General features: G+C 43.0%; 1 protein-coding gene across 5 annotated transcripts in view; it reads left to right on the top strand.

Moving 5' to 3' along the window:
• Positions 1-17,511, top strand: part of MAPK9 (mitogen-activated protein kinase 9) — a 50,207-nt gene that overhangs the window by 12,011 nt on the left and 20,685 nt on the right. For 3 of the 5 annotated variants that reach the window (XM_045795003.2, XM_045795004.2, XM_045795002.2), the window contains exons 2-4: positions 2,708-2,878; positions 13,555-13,684; positions 16,088-16,146. In XM_045795003.2, coding sequence (XP_045650959.1) covers positions 2,757-2,878; positions 13,555-13,684; positions 16,088-16,146 — 311 coding nt within the window. In that variant the 5' untranslated portion in view covers positions 2,708-2,756. Of the gene's footprint in view, positions 1-2,707; positions 2,879-3,298; positions 3,535-13,554; positions 13,685-16,087; positions 16,147-17,511 lie in introns of those variants that run through there. The other 2 variants (XM_045795005.2, XM_087862402.1) reach the window with 2 other exon arrangements.

Raw genomic sequence — 17,511 nt, 5'->3', positions numbered from 1 at the left:
GGCATTCCCTTCTTGTCCACATCCGCCACGATGCTGTCCTGTTTTGCCAGGTCTCCCTGTCTTCAGTCCTGCCCGCCCCGAGCCATCCCTCTCTCAGGCTCCTGAATGACCGCTCTGAAAAGCAAGTCAGAGCGTATGCCTCTCTGCCTCGATGGCTCCGCAGCCCCCAGGCCCGGGCCCAGATGGCTCCCAGCGGCTTCAGGGCCCGTGGTGACCTGGCCTGCTTTTCTCAATCCAGCTTCTTTCCCCCACTGCCCAGCAGAACTACATCCGGTGACCAGTCATGCTCCACCTCTCTGCACATGCTTCCTCTCTTCCCCCCTCCCAGAGCCTTCTTTGTCCTCATGTTGTGGACATGAGGCTCTTCCTGAGCGTGCCCGCAGTGTCAGCTCACCGAGGGCAGGCACACTGGCTGCTCCAGCCCAGGACTTTGTCCACGGTGGTGGCAGGAGGTGTTTGGAATGACCAGAGTGCCGGTGTGCTGCAGTGGGCTGGCTCCCTGCCTTTTCACCCAGTCTGTCTCTGAGCCTTCACACTTGCACCCCAATAGCCAGTTGGATCAATTCACCAGGTCTGCACACAGTCAGCTCGAGCTCTGTACCTCTGCTGTCTGTCTCTGGCAGGAGTCCAGGGCAGATGCCACCTCCTCCACGAAGTTCTCCTGGTCCTCTGCACCCCCGCCAGTGCGCAGGACCTCTTTTGCCTTTTGACTTGGTTTCCTTCTTGCTTATGCCTTTATGTTATTGTGTTATAATATGGATAACAGACTTCTTCCCTCAACTAGTGAATTATATGTGGCTTTGAGATTAGCTGATTTTGGGGTGCTTGGGTGGCTTGGTCGGTTAAGCGTCCGACTCTGTTGTCCAGAGCCCTTTTGGGCTCTGTGCTTAGTGGGGAGTCTGCTTGAGATTCTCTCTCTCCCTCTGCCCCTCCCCACTCACTCACACTCTCTCTTCCCCTCTCGAAATAAATAAAATCTTTTAAAAAACAAAAAGACTAGCGGATCTTGCTCTATCACCTATGTTCCTTAACACTCCCTAGTACAAAGGCACCCCACAAGTGTTGAGTTGAATTGTCTCAGCCTCCTAAAAACTATAAAAAATTAATTTTTAGAAATGGATATTCCTTCAGATGTCAGTAAAATGAAGCAGCGTTGTGGGGAAATCATTAGAGACTGAATTACGGGTCAGAGCAGTGAAAGTTTATTGGATGCTTCTACTGTCACCCTTTCCCTGCAGTGTGAGATGCCTCAGGAAGTAAGACAGACCCGGCCCACCCTCCTGGAGCTTAGGGTCCCTTCCTCAGCACAGCATGGCATGGCCAGGTCCGTTAGCTCACAGGGTACCAGGGGCTGGTAATCCCGCTGTGGGTTGTCGTGAGCAGTGGGTCGATTCGTCTAGTGCAGTGCTGGCTTCCTGGAGGTACTCCACGGCCAGCGTGCCATGGGTCTCAGTCACAGTGGCTGTCCCTCCACCACTGCCCTGAGAATTGGTGTTAAAAAAAAAAAAAAAAAGGCTGGGAGGAAGGAGCGAAGGAGTGGTCAGCTGGAGAAACTATTCACTTTGATTTAAATTCTTTGTTTAGGCTTGGTATTAATCAACTTGTTTCCATGTTTAAGGGAAATTCTAGGCATTATCGTATGGAAATACAAATTATCACTTCAGAAAACTCAGCAGGTCACCATCAAATATGAAATGGTGGAACAAACTGGAATTTGCTGGAGCTGGGCCATAAAAGTGTAAATTCCCTGTTTTTAAACCGTATAGAATGTTTACCTCTAGGATTTGATTGTTGGTTTTTTATTTTTTTTTTTAAAGAGCAAAGTAAATAGCTTGCTGCCTTTTAAATAAATGTCTTTAGACAAGAGCCAGGGAACCCAATCAATGTCGCTGCCTGCTGGTTTCGGTTTGCTTGTTTTCTGTATAAAATCACACCAGTGGGGAATCTCAGCCTAGAGCCTAAACCACCAAAGGGCCACTTTGGGGCTGCCAGTTTGGACTAATTTATCATGAATAAATGTCAGAGCATCCATGTCATTGACTGTAGGTTACCATGGTTCTCCGTCTAGAGCTGTGTGTATTGAGCCCGCGAGGGATGTGGGGTTTGGGGAACTCGGGCCGGCTTCAGGACACGCACGGGCACACACACCCATGTCACCAGGCCCAGCACCCCGTTGTTCTATAACTTCCCCCATTTGCAGTCACTTTGGCCCTGGACTGGCTTTCTGCTTCATCACTTCACCTGCACTTGTGGACTTAGAAGAACACTGGCCCTTTTGCAGTTTTTTTGCAGGAATCTAGACAGGATCCCTTTGAAACCTCTCCTGAGTGCCTTCATCCCTGAGACAGCCCGGCATACACTGGTCCCACAGGAAGCGAGCCGAAGAGAGTCACACGGTGACGTAATCTTGTCCTGGCTGGCAAACTGTACGAATACAAGAAAGGCTGGTATTTTTCGTCCACTCCCTTAAAACGTGGTCATGCCGGGCCTCAGCTTTCCTTCCTTTCATGGTGGGCTCAGTACCTCTGAAATGTCGTTGCCTTTTTTTTTTTTTTTTTTTTGGCATATTGCCGAAGTTCAGAACTTGGTGCCGCCAAGCTCTTCGACCTACAGTCCCCTTGTCTCATACGCCAGTAAATTTGCAACACTTGAGTGAGCCACACACGTGTAATCTCAGAACGCATGTTCATTCTGTTTTTCTTTTAAGGCCCCTGACGACCGTACCAACTCTTTGGAATATTCTATGATACTACATCATGAGTGACAGTAAATGTGACAGTCAGTTTTACAGTGTACAAGTGGCAGACTCAACCTTCACGGTCCTCAAACGTTACCAGCAGTTGAAGCCAATCGGCTCCGGAGCCCAAGGAATAGTTTGGTAAGTAGGGTCTGTTTCAATAGCGTGGATCGAGTTTTTGTCATAATAAAAACTAAATTGTCAGAACTTAGAAACACGGATGATTAAAAAAAAAAAACTACTCTTTTCTTTGCAATAGGTTTTTGAACTAAATTGAGTCAACCTCTTGCTCTAGTTATATGTAGTTCTATTGTATGATACAAACTTAAATTCTTAGAATGCTGCATAAATGTAAATAGGTAGCAGTTTTTCTTTTTTTTTCCTTTGTTTTTCGTTTCTTATCTTTTTTTTTTTTCTTTTCCATTCCCCCCTGTCATTAGATGTTAGAGTAATAGGTATGACAGTGAGTTGTAACAGAAATTTGGAGTTTTATTCATTTCTTCATCCTGGCCACCTTTCCCCCTCCCCCTTTTACCCCCAATCACTCCTATTCATTTCTAGGCGCCGTCACTGCAGTGCCTTGCCCTTCATTGGCAGGACGAGGCCAGTCAGTGTCATTATCACCCCATGGATTAACCAGGAAGGGATGCTGTGTGAGGGGTTGGGCTGGCCGTCTCTTCCTTGGTGTCTCACTTCAGCCATGTGTGCAGCCCGTCAGAACCGTTGGTCTGACCCTGAGCCTTAGTCTCTTGCATGGTAAGACAGTCAGCTGCCGCGACTTCACTGGCCAGCTAAAGGTAAAGTCTTTCACGTGTTTTCTAGACTACAGTTATCAGCACTTCCGGAACTTTTTCTCCCGTAGTTTCCCGGGGCGAGACTTTTTTTTTTCTTTTTTCTCTTTTGGGTCAATAAAAACAAGATGATCTCTGCCTCCAAAAGAAACTGTGATAAAGCAAACTATCCCATGTTTACCACTTGTAGGCAGAGGGGATTCAAAATAAGAGAACTCTTCTGGCTGTTCTGGTAGGAGAGCTTATGTTTTCATTAGAGATTTTGAGTTTAGAGGCGCTGCACCAGTGGTTTGAAGTGATTCTTGGTTTTAGAGACCTGCAATCAGGGAGGTCAGGTGTTCCCTTCGGCCTCGGTGCTTGGAGGCCCCAGGAGCTAAGAGAAGATTGCAGTTCAGAGCTTCATAGAAAAACTAACGCAGGACAAAGGTCTTTGTGGAAGGAATGCAGGCGTGGGTCCAAAATAACAATGATCTCAATTTCCAAATGATAGCACGCTGTATCAGTACTTAAATCCAGCAAACCAAGAGAAGTTTGGATGGTCCGAATGAGGACACTTCGATACGTATAGCAAGTTCTAGACAATAAAACATTCTTTTGATTTGGAATTGGGTAGTCATTGGACACAGGTGATTTGGCAAGACTGTTACCAAGGACGTTTAGTGTAATAACCACAGTGAGAGGCTGACTGGAAGTTCGTAAGTCATCATAAAATGGAAGGTTTTATAAACAGTAGGCAGTTAAAATTAATGACTTCATTACAGCATGGTAAATAACAGTAAAATCACATACTACTTAATAAAATACTATTTTGCAGAGATTGGTTTTGACTTCTAGGTCGCATATGCTCCTTTTCATCTTTATTTTTTAAAGATGTGTGTAATAATGAAATTGCTCATTATGGATGTGTATTTTCCATTAAAAATTCTTTAGTTTTGAAACGAAAGTTCCTAATATGCCATTATAAGCTAGACTTCCTCTGGCAAAAGCAGTGGCAGACTTTTAGGATGGAAAATTCTGAATTAAAAAATTTAAAAACTTAGAGTCCAGAAATAAACCCATACAGTTGTGGCCCATTGATTTTGGAAAAGCAAGCCAAGGTTATTCAATGGGGAAAGAACAATCTCTTCGACAAATAGTCCTGGCACAACTGGATACCCCCATGCAGATGGATGAAGTTAGACCCTTACTTCCCATAATGTAAAAAATTAACTCAGAGTGGGTCACCGACCTAAATATAAGAGCTAAAAGCATGAAACTCTTAGAGGAAAACGGGGACGCTTCATGACTTCGGATTCTTAGAAATGACACCAAAAGCACGAGCAACAAAATTAAAAATTGGATTCCATCAAAATAACTTTGGTGCGTCAAAGGACACTGTCAAGAGAGTGAAAAAACAACCAACAAATGGGGAAATGTTCACAAATCATATATCTGGTAAGAGTCTAGTGTCCAGAATGTATAAAGAACTCTTAGAACTGTAAAAAGACAACCCAATTAAAAAAAAAAAAAAAAAACAGGCAAAGGATTTGAACAGACGTTTCCCCAGAGAAGATATGTAAATAGGTGACAAGCACACGGAAAGGTGCTTATCACTCGTCATTAGGGAAATGAAAGTCAAAACCACAATGAGCTACCGCTTCGTACCCGCCGGGATGGCCATAATCAGCACCACGGGACATAACTAATGTTGGAGAGGACGTGAAGAAATTAAAACCGCACACACTGCTGGTGAGAATGTAAGAGGTTTGCAGCTCCTTGTGGGAAACAGTTTGGCGGTTCCTCCACATAGAATTACCACGTGACCCAGGAAATACTCCTAGAATTAAAGACAGATGTTCAAACAGAGACTTGTACACAGATGTTCGTAGCAGCTCTATTCGCAATAGCCAAAAGATAGAAACAGCCCAGATGTCCACCTGCGGGTGAATAGATGCGCAAGTTGTGTTGTGTGCATACGCGGGATGTTTCAAAAGGGAATGGAGCACCGGCACGTGGCGCAATGTGGGCGATCCTCAGGAACATGCTACAGGAGAGAAGTCAGACGTTGGCGTGAAATATCCAAAATGGGTAAACCCACAGAGACGGAGGCAAGGGGAGGGGGAAGCAGCTGCTTGGTGCATATGGGGCTTCCCTTTGTGATAAGGAAAATCTTTTGGAACGATCTAGATACAGTGGTGGTGACTGCACAACATTGTGAATGTACCAAACGCCACCTTCAAATGGTTAATTTTATGTGTATGGGAATCTCACCTCAAAAACTTGTTTTAAAAAAGCAAACTGGAAGGTGCCTTAAACCAAGGATCTTTGTCATTCGTAATGGATATTTAACTCCTGATACTATAGTATCATATATAATGACGTTTTCATGCCATATTATGTATAAAATATATTGTCATTTTCCCATGGTAGCTTAATCTATATGTTCACAGAATCTTAACAGTAATATCACTTAATATTTTCCTTTACATGATTTTATGACAATTTTGATATTTGTAGGGACAGCTTTTATCTCATATGCAGAAAGGTAGGAAGAAAGAAGTATGTCATGGCTAAAAATTTATTTTAAAAGATTTCATATTTTTGAGAAAGAGCACAAGCAGGGGGAGCAGTAGAGGGAGAGGGAGAAGCAGACTTCCCGCTGAGCAGGGAGCCCGATGCAGGACTCGATCCCAGGACCCTGAGATCCTGAGATCATGACCTGAGCCGAAGGCAGTCACTTAACCAACTGAGCCACCCAGCCGTCCCTGTCATGGCTGAAATTTTAACGCCATTCTAAATCTCATCTCTTTGATTCTAAGGAAAGATCAAAGACTGGGTTTCTGTTCTTTTCTGCTCAAGAAAGAAGTCATTACTTAGAACTGATTAAGCTTAACTAATTAATTAAAACTTAATGAGCCCACGCACAGCCAACAGTTTATCTCACCGTCTTGGATGTCACTATTCACTTAACTTTGTGACCCAGCCAGTCGTTAACCAAATCAAAGCCTATTAGCTGGATTAACTTTACCGGATGCGTGGAAAGGGGGTTAGTTAACTCAGATTATTGATGTTTTCTTTTAGAAATGTTTGTATAATTATGAAAATCATTCTTAGACTTTTGGGATGTTTCATTTTTTGACCTTTAGATGAAGTGGGTATTTATTTATTTATTTATTTATTTATTATTTATTTATTTAGATGAAGTGGCCCCGAGAGTTGGGCCTACATGGCTGGAGACCCGGTTTCTGTGATTACTCCATTGCTCCTCTCTCCCAGAGCTGGTGCGACTCACTGTCAGCCAGGGGCTCCTCACCTTTCTGCGGGCTTGAGATTTTGTGGTCCCATTGATTCCTTTGAAGATCCCATTGGTGATCCTGAGATTGAGAGGAGAGTGCTAGCACTTCTCCCATGAGGCTTCCCCCATGTCTTCTGAGGACTTTTTCCTGGCGCTCTTTTGTATAGTGTCTTGGATATTGGCATTTTCCTTTAAGGTCCTCAGAGGAAAAGTGGGTCTTCCACCCCATTCCATTGTTTGACTAGAGCAAGAAACTACTAATGGTGCCAGTCAGACCACTTTCTTCCTGTCAGTGACAGAAGGGCCTGAGAATCCCCACCATCAAGCCCTAACTTCTAGGTAACCAGTTCTCTCCAGTGCTCCTTTCCCTGCAAACAGAGCAGGTTCCTCTCCATGGCCATCACTTTTGTCCCCACTGCATGTCCTGGTTGGATTATCCTCAAAAACCCACCAGTCTTTCAAGACACTGTATCTTTCAAGACTGATCTTGTCTATGAAACGTCCCCAGGTAATCACAGCTCACGTTTAGAATAGAGTCTCCTGGGTGGCTCAGTTGGTTAAGCATCTGCCTTCTGCTCAGGTCATGACCCCAGAGTCCTGGGATCGAGCCCCACATCGGGCTCCTTGCTCAGTGGGGAGTCTGCTTCTCCCTTTCCTTCTGCCCCTCCCCCTGCTTGTGCTCTCTCGCTCTCTCTCCCTCATTCTCAAGTTAATAACAATCTTTTAAAAAACATAGAATAGAGCCTCCTCTCTGATTGAACCAAATGCTTGATTGATGCGCACACATACACACACTCTCTCTCTCTCTCTCTCTGTCTCACTCCAGAACTGTAAGATAGTAAATCTGTGTTTTAAACTAGTAAGTTTGTGGTAATTTCTTATAATAGCAGTAGGAAACTAACACAGGGGGCGTGCATGTTTTTACATTTTGAGAAATAAAATGTCCTAGTAGCAATAGTGCATGGTTTTCAAAACTTGTTCGTTGTCTGTTTAAACTAGAGCTTTATGAAGGGACCTACAGTCTGGGGTGAGGCGCGCTAAGGTGCCAGTACTGGTAACGGGATTAAATGAAAGAGCTGGGATCAGAGGAATATTCTGGCTCTTCATAATTTTTAATTGTTTTTGCCATTGTCTCCGATTTGCTTCTGTGTTTTTTTGTTCATTACAGATGTTAGTAAAATAAATCCGGAAGTTTTAAAATGTTTATCACTTTGGATTATTCATAAGTATCAACTAAAATATTTCATAAAATTAAGTCATTGCAAGGTTTCAAAACTGTAGTGGGGAAATGTTGTGTATACTTCTTTCATATCTATTCATTTTTTTCTTTCTCCTTCTAAAATCTCAAGTTGCTCTACCAGGTATTGAAGATTATTTGCTTTATGGATTGTTGTATAGAGTGTCTAACTTAAAAAAATGTTTAATATTGGACCTGGCAGTCCCTAGAAGTGACCGTTGACGACCCGAACATGAAGTGGTTAGTCTAGCTCTTACTTCTTTTTCTCTCTCTAGTTCTGTGCCTCCGCGAATATCAGCCTGCTCTTACACCATTTTATCTCCTCTCTAGTGGTCTCACTAAGTAAACACATGATGTGTGTAACAGCATTTCTGAAATCAAGATCTGTAGCGTAAGCGCAGGAAGGCTGTGATTTGGGAGGACTGAGTTCCAAGGTCTGCTGTGACCCACATCTCAGGAATTCTCGGTGATCCTGGGCAAATCCTTGTGTCTTTGGGGGTCTTAATAATTTCACCTCTAAAATGAGTGGGTTAGAGCTTCCGGATTAAAGTGATGGATCAGATACCTAACAAAGAGAATAGGAGGGCAGTATTCAGTACAGGAGAGCTTTTAACAAGTTTCTCAAATGTAAAAAGTAATTGGAAACTAGATGCAGATAAACGGAGCAGAGGAAGTGAGAATAAGTAGAGGAGACATTTCCAACAAGGAAGAGAACATATCTATAGTGAAACCCCAAAGAGGCTGTGGGTATAGAGATAACAAATACAGAAAATGAAGATGACACAAGTGGCTAGAAATAGGGGTGTTAATTATGAAACAATTGTGCCAGTTGGCTCCCAGCATTCCCGCCCTCACCTCCGTGCTCAGCATTCACAGCTAGAGTGCAAGTAGGTGAGTGAAGAATTGCTAGGCCAGTATCCAGGGAAGGGCAGAAGCCTAGTGAAGAGAGCCCAGGGCTTGGGGCTCTTTCCCCTGAGGACATTTGACAGTTCTAGAGTGGGCAGCTGAGAGATTGAGTAATACTTTGGATTGCCTCAGGGGACTAACAGACAGGGATTGGAGCCCAGGGCCCTGTAGGGGGCCTGGTGAACTTCCCTCACTTTGAGCTGGGTCCGATAAAGGACCACATCCAAGAGGTGAGAATGAACCAGAAACAGACCCTTGCAGGCACTGCCACTCAGCTCTCAATCACCTCAATTTGCTGAACTTGAACTTGAAGTGAACCCAGATTTCTAGTGCCCTCCACCAGGTACCCAGCAGAAGTGCATTTAAATTCTCCTAGAGGAAGATAGCATCGTACTGGATATCAGAGTACTTCCAGGTAGCAAGGAGTCTTGCAAGTGCCAGGTCCCACGCATACTCACAAATCACTAGTCACACAGGAGATCAGACAACGCGCACACAATCCAGCTCAAACAGAGAAAAGAAACAGGTCCACAGGGGACATCAGTGTTCTTGGATCCAGACTTATAAATAGCTACGATGCTATGTTCAGGATGGTAAAAGGGAAGATGAAAAATGAGAACTTAAAAAAAAAAAAAGCTAAGTAGAAACTCTAGAACAGTAAGATATAGAAATCAAATTATGAAGTTAATGGATGGGTTTGACGACATATTAGTGACTGAAGAGAAATTTAGCCATCTGAAAGATGAGTCAGGAAAAAAAATCAGGATGAAGCCTGAAGAGACGAAAGTATAGAAAAATACAGGAGAGAGGATGTATTAGTTTTCTATTGCTGCGTAACAAATTACCACAGACTTAGTGTTAAAAAAAAAAAGACCCCCCTTTATAATTTCATAGTTCTGTAGGTCAGAAATCTGCACAGGGGGCGCCTGGGTAGCGCAGTCATTAAAGCGTCTGCCTTCGGCTCAGGGCGTGATCCCGGCGTACCGGGATCGAGTCCCACATCAGGCTCCTCTGCTGGGAGCCTGCTTCTTCCTCTCCCACTCCCCCTGCTGTGTTCCCTCTCTCGCTGGCTGTCTCTCTGTCACATAAATAAATAAAAATCTTAAAAAAAAAAAAAAAAAAGAAATCTGCACAGGCTTGCCCGGCTCTTGCTCAGCATCTCACAAAGCTGAAATCAAGATGGTGGCTGGACTGCGCTCTGCTCTGGAGGCTGTGGGAAAGAATGTGCTTCCAAGCAGTCGCAGGACCCAGTTCCTTGTGGCTGGAGGTCTGAGGTCCCCATCCCTTGCTCTCTGTCCGCCAAGGGCCACTGTGCTCCTGGAGGCTCCCACATCCCTTCTCACATGCCCCCCTCCATCCTAAAGGCCGCAGCAGCGTGTCGAATCCTTCTCAGGATAAAAATCTCTCGGACTTTCCCCGCTTCCCACCAGGTAGAACAGACGCTGCTTCTGAAGGGTTCTTGTGATTGAATTAGCCCCCCAGCTCCTGTTAATGAGTACGCTTCGCCCTGTTCTGGGACACGGGGCCAATATACATAAAAATCATATGCCTAGAAACTGGTAGAACAAACCACTTTGACCATGGTTTGGTGTTATCTGCTAAGATCAAACATGTGCAGTCCCACTCTGAGCTATCTACTTATCAGAAATGCAGGCATAGGGGACTCAGAGCCCCGAGTCAGAACATTTACTTTTTTTGTAATCGCTTGCAAACTGAAAACAACCAAAGTATCCCTCAGCATTGTCATATAGTCATGCAAATGAATATTAAAGCGATGACACAGAATGAATTATAGGTACACACAACAACAGATGAGTCCCACAAAGGTAATGTTGAGCGAGAGAAGTCAGACACAGCTAATTTCAAAAACCAGGCAAAAATAAGCCATGGGGCCTATGGGGAGGGAGCTTGACAATTCATGTTGTGCTGATAAAAACAAGGAAGTGGTTATCCTAAGAGTCAGAAGTAGTTATCGTCTTTGGGGGACAGGCGGGATAGTGCTTAGTAGGAGATGTTGGGGGGGTGCGGGGGATGCTAACAAAACGTGGCTCTTTGTGATAAATCATTGAGCTGAGAAACAGGAAGGGAAGTCAAGGAACGAATATCAGGTGTCGCCTTCTCACCAATACTCAATGTTGGAAATCCGTGGAGTTCTGAGAGTAAATTGAATTTGAAGTCAGAAGACAAACTATCAATCAAGGCTGAGGGCAGAATAAGATCATTTATCTTCCATGCACTTTTTCTGAGGAAATTCCTTGAGAATGTATTCCACCAAGAGAGTGAATACAAGAACGTCTATGACCAGACACATGGAGGCCAGTGAAAAGAAATCCCAGGGTGTAGCTGTGTACCAGGCCTTGAACTCCAAGAAAAAATATCATCAAAAAGAATGGAGTAGACTCCAAACAATAATGTGAGTGAGAAGGTAGGAGTCCTGGGGAGAGGCTGAAGAAAGGGGCATTTTTCTTCTCTTAAGAGAAATGCTTATTAGAAATTCGTGGTGGAGGGGCGCCTGGGTGGCACACCGGTTAAGCGTCTGCCTTCGGCTCAGGGCGTGATCCTGGCGTTATGGGATCGAGCCCCACATCAGGCTCCTCTGCTATGAGCCTGCTTCTTCCTCTCCCACTCCCCCTGCTTGTGTTCCCTCTCTCACTGGCTGTCTCTGTCGAATAAATAAATAAATAAATCTTTAAAAAAAAAAAAGAAATTTGTGGTGGAAAAGCTAGAAAACGTCATGGTCTAAGCGTCAAACAACTTTAAAAGGACGTGATGTTTGAGCAATTGATGGAATGTAAGAAAAGAAAATCCATTTGACTTCAATCGGGAAATAATCTCATTCTCTTGTGAGCGGCAACAAGGGTCATGTGATCCCTTAGAAAATGAAATAACATCCCAGCTCCGCAATTAGGAACGTTGACCTGTGCACGCATACGCACTCTCTGTGACTTGGTTTTCAACGTTTAGACACGTCTAGAAGAAGAAACGCGGAAGACTTCGTTGTAGAAACCAAACAGATATGTCCTCTGGCGTGACCATTTGAGACAGAGTTTGGAGGAAGGGAGAGTAGAGCGCTGGAGGCCAAAGAGATGGAATGTGATGGTCTCGTCTTACGCACTGTGGGTCCCGAGGTTCCCTTGAACGTTGATGGACCAAGCAGTTTAGGCACGTTATTTAAAGTTACTAAGGTAACCGAGGGAAAAGTTTAAAATAACACAAGAGCAAAAAACTGGGAGGAGTTGGGGCTTTTAAGTAAAGTGACTAAATCTTCAGTTTTGGGGCAGTTAGACAATTTCTGAAGTCGATAAATGAGGAAATGCTGATAAAAATATATTCTTTGGCGTTGAGAAGGGACCACAAGAATTAAAACCAGACATAATTAAAGGCGGTCGCTCCAAGGGTTGGAACTAGGAGTGGAAGTATGTGTCCGCTCAGAGGCTCCAGATTAAGTCCTTTTGGCTCATTTTGGACAAAAACTTTTGAGATCAAAAACGGTGTGTCTGCTTTCAAATTCTTAAGACTGAGAAATAAATGTGGGTACAAATAGACGTGTGTATATTTTTTGCACAGATTTATCTTAAACATTTTATGATTGCTGTGAATGGTGTGTTTGCATGTGGGCATGTGGATTTACATATGTGTATACGTGTACACGTAATGTGACCTGAATTAGAAATAATTACAAAGTAACATGGAGTTTCTAGCCTTCAATTTAAAACAGATCCAATTAGGTGAGAGTTGTTGGCAAGAAAAAAAAGAAAAATTAATAGCAGTGAATCAGTGGAGACAATGTTACAAACTGAATAAATACATGGAAGCAATATTTTAGACGGCGCTCCGGTTCTCACGTGGTCCTTAGCAGCTTTTAACCTCTGACAGTAGTGCCATTTGTACCAGTTTGTACAAAATGCACAATCAGGCTACTCAGTTTTTCCTGTCTATTTTCTGGAGGAAAAAAAGGAACCATGAATTTCAGCTGGGAACTTGAGATGCCAGAAATGCAGCCTCTGCAAGATTTTATTCTTACTATACTAGTACAAGGAGTTATTTCTAGTCGAATTTTATATATAGCCATTGCTTGCGTTAGGGGTTTTGTATCATGGGGATTTACCATGAGCTGAGAGCTTGGCTTCTGTTTTCTTTCTAGATTCTTTTGTCTGGGAAAAACACAATCAAAGCTTGTGTTTGTTATATCCCTCTCATGAGCTCAACCATTTCCTCCACTGTGATACGCCAGATTATACGTACATCGTAATCTGTGATAACCAGTGACTCTTTTTCAACCTGTTGGCATATTTAAACTGAAGACTTCACTTCTTGGCTGGTCTTACATGCTTTGTATTAAATTACTTGGTTCTGAATATAATAATCTCAGCTCATATAAGGAGAAGTCAGTGTGCCTCCTAACTGCACCTGCCATGTTTGTGCCTCTGCAAAGGAGTCCATTCGTCCGTCCCACACTTGCAGCCAGCTTACCTTGCTGAAACAAGCAGAAAGACATTTCCTTATTTGTTACTTATTTAAAAAGGGAATACACTGAATGGATATTGTGCATTGCAGTCTTTTCCAGGATTCATCCTAATGGGTGCCTTGTTGTATTTCCTGATTATAGTGCTGCTTTTGATACAGTTCTTGGGATAAATGTTGCAGTCAAGAAACTAAGCCGTCCTTTTCAGAATCAAACTCATGCAAAGAGAGCTTACCGTGAACTCGTCCTCTTAAAATGTGTCAATCATAAAAATGTAAGTTATGTTCCTGTTTCCTTTGTATAACGTGGTCCATGATGTGGTCCTCTTGTGGGTCTTTGGAAATACATTGAGTTCAGACCTCAGGTAAACTAGTCATAACAGGAACTATTTAAGTGGTTCTATTTTCTTGACAAAATTCTTTATCAGCATCGGGGAAATTGAAGTCTGCAAGAAGCATCATGGTCCAGTCTAGGTCTGACAGCAATATCCGTTAACCCTGTAATCATTTGATTTTCACTGTTTCTGTAAAATGGCAACCATATTGACCTAAGAAACTGAGGAACAACTAGATAATTTTTTAGAAAAACGTTGTTCTATAAAGTAGCTTCTTACCTTGTACAACGGACATCTCAGTTCTAAGTAAATGTGAGTGGGTGTTGTGATATTCAAGACGGCTGTGCTTGGCACCTCCACAGAAATCGAAGCACTGTCAATTTCAAAGAGAAATTGTATTTCTCCAGAAAATGAGGTACTCGGCCCATCGTATGTCCGCTGCTGGTCTCTGAGCATTATCATGAGCATGATTTTGATAACCTTGTCATGGTATAAAAAATCATAAAATGTTTTGTCTGCAAGGGGCTTTGGAGATGACCCCTTGTGACCTCTTTTTTGTTGCAGGGGAGGAGTATTTAAGGCTACGCTCAACTCTACGTGCCTCCCTTTGTTTTAGCATTTTGCTGGATCTTCCGGTGTGGGGACATTACATACAAAACTAAGATTTCTTCTTTTGAGTCCGTGGTTTGAGTTTGTTTTTTAATTTCTCCAACGCATGCTTTGTTTTACTTATATGTTTAACATTTTTTTTCAGGTTGCACAAAAGTATGGCTTTTATTTTTTTTTTTAATTCAAACAATATAAACAAGAAGACAAAGATCATTGACTCCCTCAGATCATTATCGTTAACATTTTGGTGAGCATTCTCACACGTGTACGTACGTACGTACGTACGTGAACACGATCAGCTATGTTATGGTGCATCCTGCCTTTTCCCTCGTGGAATGTTTCTGGGCCTCAAACACATTACGCAGTACACATGCACAATAATTTATTTACCCAGGCCCCTGTTAACTGGATATTTAGATTGCTTACAGTTTTTGCTGTTATAACCCGTGCTGCAACAAGCGTCCTTAGCGTGTACTGCACACTTCTGATTTTAATATGTGCTGACAAACTGACCTCAAGGAGGACTGTCAATTTTACATTTTCATTAAGATTATCTGAGGGGAAAAAAAAGAGTATCTAAGAATGTGTTTTATTTCAGAATTCCCCCCAGCACTAGGGACATATGGTTGATTTTTGTTCTTGTGGTACTTTGCCAATCTGAGAGATGACAAATGGTATCTCATTCTTACTTGTGAGATTCATTTCTTTCCATACTTTATTAGCCATTTATTTTTAAAAGATGTGTTTCCCATGGCCTTTGACCGTTTTTCTCTCGGGCTGCCGGTCTCTTTTATGCATTTATAGAGTATCTTTGTATATTAAAGCTGTCAACCCTCACTTCTTTTCCATTTGACCTCATTTACGTTGCTTTTACCATACTAGTTTTTTTTTTTTTCTTTCTTTCTCTTTTGGTTTGTTGGTCTTGGTTTGGCTTTAACATAACACATGTTCTAGGTTTCCTGTCATGCTTAGAAAAGGCTTTTATGCACCAGGATTACATAAATGTTTATCCACATTTTAATGTTTTGTGGTTTCATGGTTTACATTTAAATCTTTGTTCCACTTGGAGTTGATGTGCAGATTAAGTTTGGATCCGGTTTTATTTTGCAGTCGGTTAGCCAGGCACACCAATCCTGTATTCTCAGCCATTCATCTTTCCCTGGGTCATTTGAAATGATTGAGGATGTGTGTTTGATTCTCAAGTGGTGGGACTCAGTGTTTAACTGTTGGGGTGCCGGGGCCAAGGCCTTGCGGTAGAGGCCTTTCTAGAACCCCCTTCAAGTCCATAAGTAACATCATGAGGGGTTCCTCTTCATCATACTAGAAATACAGATTTCGCCTTCATATTTCAAAACTACAGAAATGTGTAGATCATATTTCAGTTTGCAGAGTTACATATTGCTTTGGTGTTTTTCTACCCATAATGTCTACCTTTTTATGTTCAGAGCCTGAAGGACATTATGTGTTAAAATTCTGTCATAATAAGTTACTAGAGACACATCAAATGTGATTTGATTAAAAGTATATCTTATTTCCAAGGTGAGGATCCTAATCATTTAACTTTTCTCAAATACCACGTAATAGGATGCTTTGGTAAAACTAATAACAATAATAAATACCGAGCTCTGCTATGATTTGTTTTTCAGTTTTAATGCATTTTAATGTCAAACTCAGTTTTTATAATTAAGTAGAGTTACCCGACATGCTGAGGAATAACAAATCTTCTCTTTTCAGATAATTAGTTTATTAAATGTGTTTACACCACAAAAGACTCTAGAAGAATTTCAAGATGTGTAAGTATCATTTTTACTCAGTAATGCACTATGTATCGAGGACTAAAAATTTAGAAAAGAAAGTAATTGCTCTTTTTACTTAGGAAATGTAGGTAGCAATGTATTTGGCCACTTTTTTTCTGTGGAGGAGAAATATTAAGGAAGATAGATAATAATATTCAACTGTTTGTGCCCAGATATTATCATCTCCATAACCGATAAAGGATGACTGGGAATAATTCTTCGGAGCAGACAGTGACCATTGCACGCTCCTGATTTGCTTTGCGGAACTATAAAATGTTTTTCTCCAGTCCCCCCGAAAGCCAGGATGATAAGGTTCAAGTGTTTGGAATTATTATTTGAAATCATTATGTCACTAAATGTTGTGCGATTCCAAAATCTAAAATAGAATTATCTTACAAACGATAAAATGTTAATTTATCATACTGAAATATAATGCCCAACTCATCCTAAATTGACTGGTGCCTTCATTCAACAAATATTTGATTGCTGCTCGTGTGCTAGGCACTCTCTTGGACTTGGCATGCTTTAGTGACCCAAACAGGCAAAACTCCCTTTTATGATTAAAAATTGCAGGCGGTCATACTCACTCTTAGAGCTTCGCGGAAGCCAGAGAAGATACGCAGTCAACGGAGGTCAGGAAGTGCCGCCATCATAAGGGTGTCGCAAGTGCTCTGGAAGAAGTGAGCTGGGGTCAGGTTGCATCCTAAGCATGGTGGTTGGAGAAAGACCTCACTGGACCGGGAGGCTCAGGGTTAGTCCTGCAGATCTTTGAGAGAAGATGGCATCAAGATAGAAGGAAAGGGAGTACAAAGAAGTGGAAGTGAGGCCCTGCCTGCTGTGCTCTGAGAGCTGCAAGTGGCCAGTGCGGCTGGAGCAACGGGGGCAGAGGAGAGAAGAGAGTGGGCTCGGAGAAGTGATGAGGCCAGACCCTCCTGGGCCTCGAGGCCTTTTACTCCAGGGCAATGCAGTAAGGCTCAGCAGAGGAGTGAGCTTCCCTGACTTACATTTCCACAGAATAACTCTAGTGTCTGTGTTGGGAACCCACCGTCAGGGGTGGGGACACAAGCCCTGCGAGGAGGCTGTCGCAGCAATGTAGGGGAGGGTTATGGTGGTTGCGTTCAGACCAGAGGGTACTAAGTAAAGGGGAGAGACTGGAGGCTGAAACTGTCCTGAAGGGGGAGCCACCTGTGAGGAGCGCTGCCCTCTGAGGAAGGAGGAGCTGAGGGCGACACCTGGTGCTGGCCTGAGCCCCTTGCAGGGGCTCCCGCTGAGATGATGAGGGCTCTAGGCCAAGCAGACTGGAGGGGGAGGGGGAATCGAACCGGGGGCTCAATTTTGGACGTGGGCCTCAAGATGCCTCCT

The sequence above is a fragment of the Ursus americanus genome, chromosome 5 (assembly GCF_024610735.1).
Source record: "Ursus americanus isolate L20-20 chromosome 5, mUrsAme1.1.p, whole genome shotgun sequence".
In the NCBI taxonomy this organism is placed as follows: Eukaryota; Metazoa; Chordata; class Mammalia; order Carnivora; family Ursidae; genus Ursus; species Ursus americanus.
This window is presented reverse-complemented; position numbering and strand designations above follow the sequence as displayed.